Genomic DNA, 13,508 nt, shown 5'->3' with positions numbered 1-13,508 from the left:
AAGTCCTGGGCTGTTACTATTGTTGTATCATGGCCTGCTTGTTAGGGTGCATCTGGATTTAAATCTTAATGTGTTTTAAGTAAATAGCAAACTTGAAAGTAATTTTTAAGTATTGTAGAACCTTGTGGAACTCTTAGTGCATATCTCACATGCCCTGTTGGCTGTTAATGATGATCCCTGAAATTAGAAGGAGCTGTCATTTTGATGCATAAATAAATGCGTGTTGCAGTAGAAGCAATAGAATCTGAATTTTAAATAAAAGGTCTTATTTTTAAATAAGGGAGTCTTCAACTGTAATTAACTACCACCAATCAATTCATACTAACTACTCATTTGCTTTCATGGATTAATTTAATTCTGGACTAGCTTTTTGGCTAACGAGAATAAAATGTAAAAAAATAAAACCCAGTAAACCAACCAAACAAATTTCCCCAGTCTCTTGCCCTTCCCTATCCCCCAAAAAAGGGAGAATAAAAAAGGGAATCATAAAAACGTAGGCATATGACTTGAGATACACATGAGGAACAGATCTGGCAAGTAAAAAGATGTTCACTTTTGCACATACCAAGTAAAAGGGCAGCCTAATCCCATGGGTGAGAAAATTGCAGAGAGTTGGCCGGCTCATGACGAGATACCTTATTTCTATTTTCAAAACCTAGATCTCCGTGCACCACCCGGAGCACCAGGAAGCAGAATTTGTTTTTGAGCCCCCAGGCTATTATCTGCAGCTGTGCAGTGTAAGAGCATATTTTGGATACATCAGTATTTGAGGGCACTGGCTGATTTTTGGCTGGCAGTGCAAGTGTGTGTCTGTTTGCTGATGTATCCACGTCATGCCTTACATAACTCCTGCAAGGCAGGTACGAGCTGCAAAGCAGTGAACCACTCAGACCTGATGATGGGTCATCTGGTTACATGATTAAAACCAGCCAGCCTCAATTTATGGAGGATGCCCGTGCAGTTTTGAGGAGCTAATGATATTCCAGTAGCTCAGATTCAGAGATTAGGAGTTCTTCTTTCGTTTGACAGCAAGGGATGGGTAGATCTTCGTGCTTCCCATGCACGCAGCAGACACTCCCCTATGCTAGATGTGCATACAGCGCTCAAGCACCCAAGCATTTGTGGCTCCTAGGTTGGACTGCTGCAGTGCTGTGCAGGGCTACACCCTCACAGAATCACGGAATAACTCTGGCCATGTTCTCATGAAAGCATTTCTTGCTGTTGTCGCCGCTAGCTTCTGGGTCCAACAGTGGAGGTTTTTTTTTTTTTTTCCAGTGACTTGGTGTTTTGGAGAGCTTGTTAGGAAACACTGAGCAAGGCTGTTCACATTCGTGGAGCAAAAGGCAGCTCTGGCAGTGACTACCCGGATTTGCTTTCCCTCTTGTCTCCAAGCACACAAACGCACTCAGCCCTCATGTGTCGAACGATCTCTCTCTGACAAATGCTGGGAGAACTCAATACTCTCTCTTGCACGGGCTTCAGTGAAAGATTTTAGCTGCTGAACAAGGATATTCTGCCTGAGTCATAGTGAAGACAGGTACTTGAGGGAGTAGGGAAGAAATCCTCACAAACTATGCCTTCTCTTACACTAACCTGGCGAAATTCTAGTTAGTAAGGATGCTGGAACCTCATGCAATGAGAGCTATATGTTACCAGGTGTATGTGGCACTCTGCTCTTAGGTTTGCATCTGCTTCATGCAAGGTACTGTTTAGCATGCAAAGCACTAATTATGAATCTAAAACCTCTGAATGGGAAGCTGTTCATTCATGTGAAAGACCTTTTCCTGGGGACACAAGTGCCTTTCAGTGCGGGTATACGAGCTGGAAACTCATTCAAATATCAGAAGCTTGACAGAAGGCAGAATGTTATCTGAGAGCTTGGTACTGGTAGTCCCAAATCCTCCTACTTCAAGGTGGGCTGCATCTCGGTATATTTGGTTCCTGAGCAATGAGAGGGAGGATGATAACTGGATCTCATCAATTTCACAGCATACAGTAGTTGATTGGTTAGAATATACATTAAGTGCTGGGTGAAGAGGAGCTTTTTTTAGAAGTAGACTGTTTTATAACTATATTTTAAATGTTTCATGGAATGCCTAAAGCAAAAGATAGCATTTCTTTTTAATCAGGGTATTTATTTGTTGAAATAAATGAATAATTTATTTACTTGCTATCTTGGTTGTATGTCTTCTTTCTGTGGATCCTTGTCAGGATGTACTTCAAATGGATATTTTTAGAGAGCAGTGTTGGTCTTGGGGAATAATTGAAGCATAGCAGTAGGTGAGTTATATGTCCCTGTAGTTGGCCTTTGGACCTTTTGAATGTCAATTTTTATAGTAATTTCGTTACTTGAAAACATGCCGTGGTGATTAAGTGTTCACATCTTTTATCCCAGAAAATCAGTTGCCATCTTTGCATTGATCAGTCAGGAATACTGCAAGCCTTACTATGTTGTGTTCAGCTGTCTCTGTGATACACATAAAACAAGTACAGGGTAATTTTTTCCATCCGACCCCCCTTCAGTCTGATCTTGTCTCTACTTTTGTTAATGTAGATCAGGTAGTATGACTCAAAGGAGTCTAAGTGCACGCCTTCTAAGTATGTTTATGGGTATTTGTCTAATTATTTGTCTATTTTGACAGTGACTTGTGTGCATATGTGTTTGTGTATTTATTTGCACGCCTGCATGTACTTGTCAAAATACCTTCCAGAGTTTGCTTCCAAAATGCTGGGCCTGGTTCTCAAAGTTGTACAATTTCTTTACTTTAAAAGACTTGTGGCAAATATAGATAAGTGAATGAACAAGTGCAATCCAAGAGTTTTCTTGTGTCAAGAGATCTAAATTAACAGTTGATGAGATAATGAAAACCAAGTAATTTTATATATAAAAAAATCACAGGAATACCTTTGAATATTTATACCATTTACAGCATATTCAATTATAAAAGCATCTTGCATGAAATAAATATTTGGCCAAATTAAGCTACAAAAGCATCCCAGGACTAAAACAAAGTGACACAAAAAGAGTGCAGGGAAACATCGTTCATTGCTGTTTATTGGTATAAGTTAAATTACTCCAGCTGTTTATCTCAAGTGGCGTTAAAGAACTTAATCTCCAAGAGAATGAAATCACCCTCTGAGATATACTTAAAAATGGAGTTAATGGCTTAACTTCCTTCACCAAAGCATGAAAATGTAGTTCTGGATGTTTTAAGTACTCTGACAGATATATATGTAAAAAAGGAATCTACTTGTAGTAAGATAGAAGGATTACCTAATTTTGCACTGATAGATGACTGATGATAATGTAGACAGTTTGAAAGTATGGCTTGAGGGCTCCACGTGCCAGGATCTCCACAGACAAGACATTTTCCACGAGCATTATACAAGCTTTCAAAAAAACTTGAGATTGTGGGAGATTTCTAAGATATTCTAGGAAATGGGTCTTGAGGCAACCCTCCACAGAAACTGTGTGCCACCGTAATCCAAGGTCAAGCAACTTAACAAATAGGAGTCAACTTGGTATTCCAGTTTACTTTATTCAGTGTTGTAACGACTTCATAGCATTTGATAGAAATAAATAATAATGGATATGTGAAAAGAAACTAGATACTCCCTCAGCTTGTAAGCGGTTTATGGCATACATGTTTCTGTGAAAAAAACTGCTGACATTCCAAATATATTTACTGATGCAGTTAAATCTCTAATTTGAATATCATTTTTTTCAGTGAAAATAAAATTCCTGAACGGGCACAAAAACGTGGCCTCACTTGATTTTTGCACCAGTTTCGTGCCCAAATAGATTGCATTATGCTTGTGAAGACACCAAAACTGATATTAGAAGCTGATATGAACCCACAATACTAGAATAGCATTATCAGGCACATGATGTAAGGACTCATCCCTATTTCCTCTGGCTTTCCAAAGCTGGTTGTGTGGTTGAATGCTTACCCTACATGCCAAGATGCTGCCATGGGAAGTGCCAGTCGTGAGCTGGTTTGTGCAAATTATCCAAATATCTGACAAGGGTGGTGGCTCTGGCAGACTTCAGCATATCCAGAATATGACCGCTTTTGGAAGCAAGTCTAGAAGATTCATCAGAGTTTTTTCTCACTCCTGTGATAGATGCTGTTACATTTTAATGTCTTTTGTGATGGTCCTCCCTCTTTTTTCCCCGCAGAGATGCAGGGCAGAAATCTGGGTCAATAAGTCTGTTTTTTTCTTAATATTAGCTAACCTTCATGCCTTCCTTTTCTGGAATGACCCTCCCAGCATGGATTATTAGTGTATTTTGTTAACATTTTCCTTTATCTTTATACTAGTGTAATTAATGAAATTACTAAATCACATATATCCCTGAGCTGTTTATTAAGAATTGGTTGCTGGTATTCTTTTCAGCTTTCCCTGCCATAATTTGCCTTTTTTTGTTCTAATGAGACTTAGTTCTCTCCCTTTTAAATAAGTTTTTCCTACTAACCAGTACTAGATGAATTTCCTTTATCACAACTTCCTTTCTCATTAAGATTATTTTTTTACTTTTATTACCTTTATATCTAAAATGGAAAGATTAAAATAGAAGAAAACACATAATAAACACTATGATAAATATCAACACAATTTAAATTAGGAGTATTACAGTGATTAGGTTAAACATCAAATGATATGTTGAACCAAACCTGAGACTTAAATGAAATAAAATGTTTATGGAACAAATCTGTGACATACGACAGCGTAATCACAACAACCTACCTAAGGCATAGGATAAATAAAATGCAAAAGTAAGAATTGCACAGTGACTCTTAATGGTTAGCAGCATTTTCTCCCAGAACTCAAGCATAATTATAATACATTTTCCAACTGTTTATTTCTCCTTACAGTACTTGGGGTGTATAGAAGTCTTGCGCTCAATGAGATCTCTTGACTTCAATACTAGAACACAGATTGCAAGGTAAGACTCTGTACAACTATGTTTTTTAAAGTAACTTCTGAGTTGTGTCCTCGAAGTGGAAAGGCTGGGAAGGTGGCAAAACACATAGTAAAGAACTTTTGGATACCATCAATCCACTTTCTAATTTTTCTTTTGCAGGTAGATCTCTTACCTGGTGCTAATACAGCTCCAACAGGGCTTAAGGGATATTTCCTTCATGGATTTTTGATAGGCCAGGAGGTACTTTAGAAAATGTTTGCCTGTTTGTTATGCCAAGTAAAGCACTTATCTGGTTACCAGTTTCATGGCATTCAAGCCAGTGAGAATTGAAATATGCTTAAAATCTATGATGCGTTGGCAAAATTAGTCTAGGGAGCTGTTTTGGGGACCTGTGTTTATAGTTTTTTTTTAGTAATTTCTTATGAAAAGATGTCAGAATTTCTTATGAAAAGATGTCAGAGTACAAAGTATTTGTACCCTAAAAAGGATACAGATGAAAATATATCACCACAGTGATACCAGGGACAAATGAAATAATATTTTCTTTTTCAGACTGTGTGTAAGAAACAATAAGCTTGCATTAGGCTCTTATTGCAATTCTTTTAAATGTGTCATGGTATTTTTGTAAGAGCTGTACATAAGTGCAATGCTCTCTAAAGAAGTGTCCATGAATCATTTTATTCTAAGAAGAGTATTTTCTAAGAACTATAGGAAACGGTGTTTTGCAGGCATTTTCACTTGAAAACCTGAGTCATTGATTTCAGGGAATGTGATTTCAGAGGAATGTGGCACTCATAGCAACATTTTCAATTTCTGGAATTGGAAATAAAGAAGGAATCCTCTCCAAAGAAACACATATAAAGTGATATTCCTGGATGCTGTTCTTGAATTTGACCTCTTTGAGGCATCTTAAGAGCTGCCAATAGGTCTATCATAAACCACTTGTCATATCATAAATAGTTAAGTATTTCTTTTATTAAATGAGAAAAAGTGCTTGTTTTTAGGCATGCATGCTGATTGTATGGTCTATATTGCAATGACTTGGAGTTATACTTGCATACAGCAGCTTTGAGTTGGACCCCACATAAGTCCTCACAAACAATTAATCATTAATTTGTCAAGATACTGCATCGATGAGAGGCATAAAAGGATGAGGACAGGTAAATGACAGAATTCTCTTTTTTAGGCAATGTAGACTGTGGAGGCATTTGAGAATTTTACTTCTGTGCTTTCAAAGAACATCATCATGTGTGTTTCTGGTGTATTTGCAGCAGTGAGCTTTTAAAATTATTTAATGTCTGAGCAGACTTGTAGTTCCAATGCAGGTGGCCCACTTGTGTTTACCACTTGGAAGTTCAATGATAATGGCTTATGAAACAGTTGTGATAATCACTGGGTTTGGTTTCCATGTCCGAAGGTGAACTGAATTCGTCTTTGTTTTTCTGCAGTTTCCTGTATGTCTTCATTGCAATAGTTTTGTACTTTTCTTCTTGTCTAGCTTAAAAGCACTAATCTGCCATTAATACTTAAGCATATTTGGTGATCTGAAGCAGCATGGTGTACACGAATAAAATATCTTTGCCTTGTTGTTCCTTCAATATGAAAAAAAAAGATTTTTGGCTTTTACTGTGAAACAGACTTTGAATTATATTTTTTCTGTTGAAGTTACAGCATATTTGACTACATGGTGGTCATTTTGTTGTCCCATCTTCCTCTGATCATATCACAGGACATTTTTTTTCAAGCAGGAAGTCATGTCTTCCTGCTTCACTTATTGTTTTGCATTTACAGATTTCTGTTTATCATTAAACAATGAAAACTCATCATTTTGATCACGTAGTTCCTGATCTAAAACTTTTCTGAAAGCAGAAGTTTTTAGGTGACTTTTGAATCAGGATCTAGCATCTTAGTCTGCATTTCCTTAATTCATCTGGCTCTAGAAATCTCCTTGTCATGTCTTATGTTTTTGGTACTCACATACTTTGTCATACAGCATTTCTCATACAAACCCATTGTTCATTAAAAAAATATTATTAAGCAACTGCTAAAGACCCAGAACTCCATAAACTGATCCTACTGCATGCATCAAACCTTTCCAAAACCAGTCATAGAAGAAAGTGATTCTGTCAGGGGTTGACATGACCTCTGTCAAGTTACCTGATTTGGTGTGTAAGTCTGCATGCACCTCTTCCTAATCAGCAAAGCATCGTGTTTTTCACATACAAAGCACTTACTCCCCTTCTAGCACTGCATCACTTCTGTCCCTGCCTGCTTTCTTACCCTTTTTCTCCTCGTTTCTGAGCTCAAACATAGGAAGTCAGTCATTAGGAATCCTGCATTCGCCTTCTTTTTGTCTTCCAGTTATTGCATATGTCACTTTATGTCTCTGCTTGCCTTGGGGATGAGCAAAATCCCAAATAAGAAAAGCTCCTAGAATAAAAAATGTGTATAACTCAGTCATGGGAGGCTCAGACATGTAGTCTGTGGCTCTGCTGAAATCTCTGGGTATTATTTTACACAAACTCTTAGTCCCAGTCACAGACAATTCCGTGATTAAATGAATTACTGCTTGAAAATGGCACTTAAATTGTTGAGTGAGCATTTAGAAACTACTTTAAAATTTTGCTAAGATTTCCAGTTATCTAGTGAATCAGAGATGAGAAATCAATGAGCAAAGCTTGTCCAGATAACCTGAATGGCTTTGAAAATCCCAGCTGTTATAGTGCACTGGGAAAGTTTATGCATCAGTGTGTATGCATGGACCAGTCTGCCAAATGAAGAACTCTGGCTTCAATTTCAGGAACTGCATTGAAGCCCCAGTGTAAATAGTTTGGTCAGTGGCCTTTCCTTCCTTATCACAGTCACAGGAAACATCAACTCATGCCATCCAATGCTGTTGTACCCAGCCTGTAACTTGTGTTTGTTTTGCTTTTTCACTTTTTTTTTTTTTTTTTTTCAAATTAAAAGTGTTAGAACTTGCAACAAGACGTTTATCTTCATGTGAAAGCAAGTGAGCAAGCCCTTTCACCTGTCACTCACTTCACCGGCTCTTAACGACCTTCGTGGTGCCTTGCAAAGCTATTGTTGCCCTAATTTTGTATCTGATCTGAGAAAAATTAACAGCTGTGTACAGTTTATAATAGATTTTCCCCTTTGCCATTCGCATTTGAAGTCTCAAGATTCTCTCGCTACAGGGGAAATAGAAGCAGCAGAGTAGAATAATCACTTGTATTGTATTTATTCTTTTCCGTAATGAATGTAACATCATGTGAACTCTTGAACAAGTAAATGGGTGCATGAGACAAGGGTCAGCAGTCACACACGGTGATAAATGGAAGCCAGCTGGATCCACGTGTTGCATCATTAATTATCCAGTGATGATTCTGGTAACACATGTGAAGTCAAGAAAACTTCCTCGGGGAGCAAGACGAACAAAAGCATTTAATTCTCAACGTGATGGAGCAGCAGGACGGACTAGCAGACAAGACTACTGGGCTTGCCACAGGTGGCAAGTGGTTGAAGTTCATCCGAAACCTACCGTCGTCCTCGCAGAAAGGGGACCCCTCTTAAGCTTCTGTGGCCAGGCCCTTCGTGCCTTTGGGCTTTCCATTTAAAAAAAAAAATAATAATAATAAAAAAAAATAAAATAAAAATCAGGTAAAATTCTTTTGCGACGTGACGCGGTGTTTGTGGTTCATGTGGTATTTTTGTGTGCTTGTTGTTAAAGCTGCTGTGGTGTAATGAGCCCTCACTTGTGTGTTGTTATGCATGAGTGAGTCATGCCCTGGTTTTGAATTGGATGCTGCATGCACTATCTGTTGTACACCCGGGTCTGGGGTGTACAGGGATGCCTGATGCTCACTGGCATTTGATGGAATGCCACCATTTTTCCTGCATGCAGCATCAGAAAGCTGCGCCTCCCCGTGCTGAGTGAAACACTGCATTGCATGTTGCCTTAACAGCAAGTAGATCAGAGGGCTGAGACACTTCATATCAGTGCTGGACCCAAACCAAGCTCTGATCCCAGCCCTCTCCACAAACTGTGTTGGGCTGAAGGACTGGAGGGAAATTCTTCTCCAAAGCTGTGGCCTGAGTTTTATTAATGAAATTATTAAACCAAATCCATTTATGCTGATATCCCAAGCTTCTGGGGGAGGGATGGTGGAAATCCAAATTTTAGAGCTGGATTTGAGTCCAATGCTAAATGACACGAATGAAGCTCAGCTGATGTGGTGTTTCAGCTATATCTCTATTCTTTGCAGATATCCATTTGTCACCAAGCATCACTGAAAGAAAGGATGGAAGACACTGAAAAGGAGGAATGTTTCTCCTGTGATTTTTTGAAGGTGGATAGGTAATGTGTTACCTACAGGGAATTCTGTGTTCAGTGTCCTCCTTAACAGGCTGTCTTGCTTAGAAGGTGAGTGCAGTTCACCTCTGCCTTCTGCTCTGTGTACTCTGGCTGTGGCGTGGTGCTTAGGGGATGGCAGAACACATAAACCATCTGGATGCACAGCTGTAGGCAGGAGGGAATGTGCACAGTTACTTCAGAGCCAAAACTCTGGGAAGCAGGGGGTGCTGACTACTGTAGGGCTCACCAGGAAACAAGATTCTCAAAAGTGGATGGAGGCATCCTTATAATTCACACAGCACACCACTGAGTGGGGCAATGACAGATACAGTGCCTGATAGTTAGAGAATAATTTACATTTGCTGGTTAAGCTGTCATTAGCACAGAAATGGGGTAGAATAAATAGGATTTTGTATGCCTAACACTGGAGTCCTTCATTTTTGAAGTCGTATTAGTGTGGAAAATGTTACCTAGTATTTGGAAGAATTTGACTAATATATGGTAATGCAAAGCTAGAGTGAGAGCAATCAGTTGAGCTCACATGCCTTTGTAAGGAAACAAAGAGCCTCTCAGGGGATGGAGAGGGTGTAAAGCTGAAAGCCAAAAAGTCAGGGAAGCAGTTGTGTGGATGGTTGTACCCTGGATTTTCATAAAGCTGGTGGCTCAGAAGCAGGACTTGAGGAGGAGTGGTCTTAACACACTTTAAATGCAAATTGCAGTACAAAGTTAATAACTGCCTGGAAACTTGGAGACACGCTCATGTTCTGCTAGTAGCACCTGGCAGCTTGATTACACAAAGAAATGATGGCTTAAGGAGTTTGTGTGTCATTCTCATGACATGTCCAGCCACACAAGACAGTTCATCACCACTGGACAGTCCTTTTTGGCAAACACAGCTTGCATATTTATAAAATGTCGTCTGTCTTATGCAGTTATTCAAAAGGGCAGCAGTAGAACTATAATAATCTAATAAAAAAAAAAAAGAGCTTTTGTAAGATATCTGTCTTTGAAGTCCTGCTTTGGACATGAAGCCAATTAGACAATATTTGTTAGACTAAATGTTTTCATTTTACATTTTTAAGATTTTATGTCGTCCTTTGAAATATCTGTTATGCATGACTCTTTGATGGAGAAGATACCTTAGTAAATGACCTGAGACTGGACCCAGTTTGGAGGTTATTATGATCCTGATTTAGCAACAGAAAACAGTTTCAATTTCCCTGTCTCCATCTCTCTGACCTGTACTAGGATAAATAGTCTAGAGACCAGGCTGAGGGGAAAAAAGCGTAAAGGTCACAAAAGAAATTAAAAGATTGAGCTACTTAACAGATCTAAACCTTCAAGTACATTTTTTTTTTTTTTTTAGATTTTTAGGTGTCATTGATCATAGTCCTGACAGATGGAGGGTTGTGTATAAGAAAGGTTTTGTAGGTGTGCATTCAACGCCAAGGTTTTATACACTCCCGCTCTATGTCCACAAAAGCTGTGTATGCATGTGGAGTTAAGAGATGTATCTAAATAAGGTGTACTGCTGGATAAACAAGTCTGACTCTACATTCCTTAAATAAGATTATTGCTCAGAACTTCTGTATTGGAAGAAGTCATAAAGATCAGGTGGACTTTTCTGTTACTGATGAATGAAACTGGGTTTCTGAAATTTACTCACGTGCTATAAAAGAAGGTACAGATTGCACAGAAATTGTCCCAAGTATTCCTTGAAGTTAGGTGATCTATAAATACTGAGAACAGAGCTGTCACTGAGCATACCAATGGATAAAAAGTCTCTTCGGCAGTAAAAGCAAAGGAGTCCTCACAAGTGCACTGATTTCTCTTAGGAGTTGAATGGAAAGTCTCACACTGAAGATGCAGGAGCCTAAGGATAACTATCATTACATAGATTGCATGCTAAATACCTAATGCATGTGGTACTCTATGTCTAACAGTTGCCAAAATCAACAGTTTTACTGTATAAAGTTTATTCAATAAAACAAAAATTATGATGGCCAGCTTCCTTTCATTTTCTGCTTGTAGATTTCCTCCATGTGAAAAGAATCCATTTGAAGAAATGAAACGAGGAGCTGACAAAAAGAAAAAGAAGACTGTCGTCTCCTTGCTCTACCACTGATGTCACATCAGCTGTGTGTGACACACCTGCTGATGTCACCCTATTCCACAAACCTTTTCTTCCAGGCTTCCCATCACGACAGGCGTTGCTTCGGTCGGGATGGTGTGACAAATGGCACCACTCAGTCTCTGCACCCCTTTCTGGGGGGGATTCCCCACAGGGGGAGTGTGCTCTGAACTCATGGCAGTAGGTGCATGTGTGCTGCAGAGTTAGCCTGCCCTTCCTCTCCGTACCTGTGTTTCTCCCCAGCTGCTTGTTCGGCCTCACATCTTCCAGACAGGGTCAATCTGCAAGTTGGCATTTGAAGTTCTGTGAACAGAAATACAATGGTTTAGTGTTCAGAGATTGTCAATGTCCCCTGTCCTACTTCAGACAGCACATGCTCATTATGCCTGTTTTGCAAATGAACAAACAGCATTTCAATTATTAAACAGATTTCTAAAAATGTATTTCTGGTCTCTGTTTGTTTGTTGTTGTTGGTTTTTTGTTTTTTTTTTTTGTTTTTTTTCCAGAAGCAAGTTATTTTTATATTTAGTACAGACTTTTGTTTCTCCTCAGGAAATACTGGTACAATGCTTGGTAATGATTTAGAAGTTATTAAAATTGACAGGAACATAGTATTGTTAAGAAGTAACTGAGTCTTCTGTACAGTTCTTCTGGTCGTGTCAGGCTTTCATTTAAAAAATCCACCTTTTGGTGTCTGCTTTTTTTAACCTGTGAAGCCCTAAGCTTTGGAGGTGGAAAAGGTAAAGTTGGGAACTACAGGATACTAAAATATCTTAAGAGAATGTCAGATGGCTTTAGGTATTGTGATACAAAACATTTCAGACTAAAGACAAGTCACATTTTTTTGTCTCATTATTTGGCATGGCTTTACTTTTTCCAAATATGTTGAGAAAATCTGTGCTGTTTGTATGGGCCTGTCATTTCCCTGAAATATGAGTTCCAAAGTTCTGGTTTTTAATCAATTAAATCGAATTAATTAAGAACAGCAACAACAAAACATCACAATCAGAAAAACATTTGAAACCACAAGAATGGAGAGTATTTTCATGTGATGGTACTCCATAGAGGAGCAGATCTGAGCTTCCTGAGAGGGCTGCTTTAGGTAACAGAGTAAAATATCACTAAAGCTATGAAAGCTATCAGGCTTTTTAATGGAGCAAAACGGAAACGTAAAATGTCCTTTTTTCTGACTCAGATGTCAAGTCACTTTAAAGCAGAACAGCTCAGTTTCAGAAAATGCATATTGGCAATTTTTTTACTGGATACTCTTGCGTGCTGAAATTATATTCGAAATACACAACATGTTTTGTGCCAAGAAAGTTACTCCAGAATATGACCATCTGCAAAGCAGAAAATGCTCCTGGACAGATTTGGAACTCAACGTGTGGTCCCCCCTGCAGACAGCGCAGTCACTAATTTCACAAGAGATCGGCCTAACTCTACATTGGTTTTTATCTGAGCCTAAGAGGATGTGGCTTAGAAGGTGTAATGTGTGTCTGTGTCAAATAAATTTCTAACTGGAAAGGAAGCAAATGTAGTTGCATCCAACTTTCCCAAACTCCGTGCAACAGTTAAGCCATGTAGATAGATCCAGAACTTCTGCCTTCCTTGGGCAAGCATTTTCACACACAAGTGATAGCACTCTCAGTGTAGCAGCAGTATCTGTTTCTGGGCTTGATTTGTGGATTTTTGTGCTGCTGAGGCATTTGGAAAATTGATCTGCTGAAAAAAAAGAAGCTTACTACTGCCCTGTACTGCCTGGCCATGCAAGGTGGAAAGAAATCTTCAGGCTGTCTTTTCCACATCACCAGGTTATCTGTGTAAGGACACCCCTGCCCCACCTTCCTGGAATATTCTGAATGGAAAGATCTGGGAACTGTCATAGAATCATTGAATTTTTTGGGTTAGAAGGGACCTTACAGATCATCTATTTCTAACCCCCATTCCGTGACTTTCAGTGGACCACGTTGCTCAGAGCCCCATCCAACCTGATCTTGAACTCTTCCAAAAACTGGGCATCCACAGATTCTCAGGGCAACCTGTGACAGTGTATCCTCACCCTCACAACATAGAATTTCTTTCTAAAATCTAACCTGAAC

The 13,508-nt window shown here is 39.0% G+C and overlaps 1 protein-coding gene across 8 annotated transcripts in view; it reads left to right on the top strand.

Moving 5' to 3' along the window:
• The window catches only part of SHC3 (SHC adaptor protein 3), a 60,595-nt gene that overhangs the window by 15,637 nt on the left and 31,450 nt on the right, over positions 1-13,508 (top strand). For all 8 annotated transcript variants that reach the window (XM_027891831.1, XM_027891908.1, XM_027891657.1 and 5 more), the window contains one exon: positions 4,878-4,948. In XM_027891831.1, the coding sequence (XP_027747632.1) occupies positions 4,878-4,948 (71 nt within the window). The remainder of the gene's footprint in view (positions 1-4,877; positions 4,949-13,508) is intronic.

The sequence above is a fragment of the Empidonax traillii genome, unplaced genomic scaffold (genome assembly GCF_003031625.1).
Source record: "Empidonax traillii isolate 1590-97213 ecotype Southwest subspecies unplaced genomic scaffold, ASM303162v1 scaffold2:size4533513, whole genome shotgun sequence".
In the NCBI taxonomy this organism is placed as follows: domain Eukaryota; kingdom Metazoa; phylum Chordata; class Aves; order Passeriformes; family Tyrannidae; genus Empidonax; species Empidonax traillii.
Note: the sequence above shows the minus strand (reverse complement) of the source record. Positions and strands in the feature narration are given on the sequence as shown.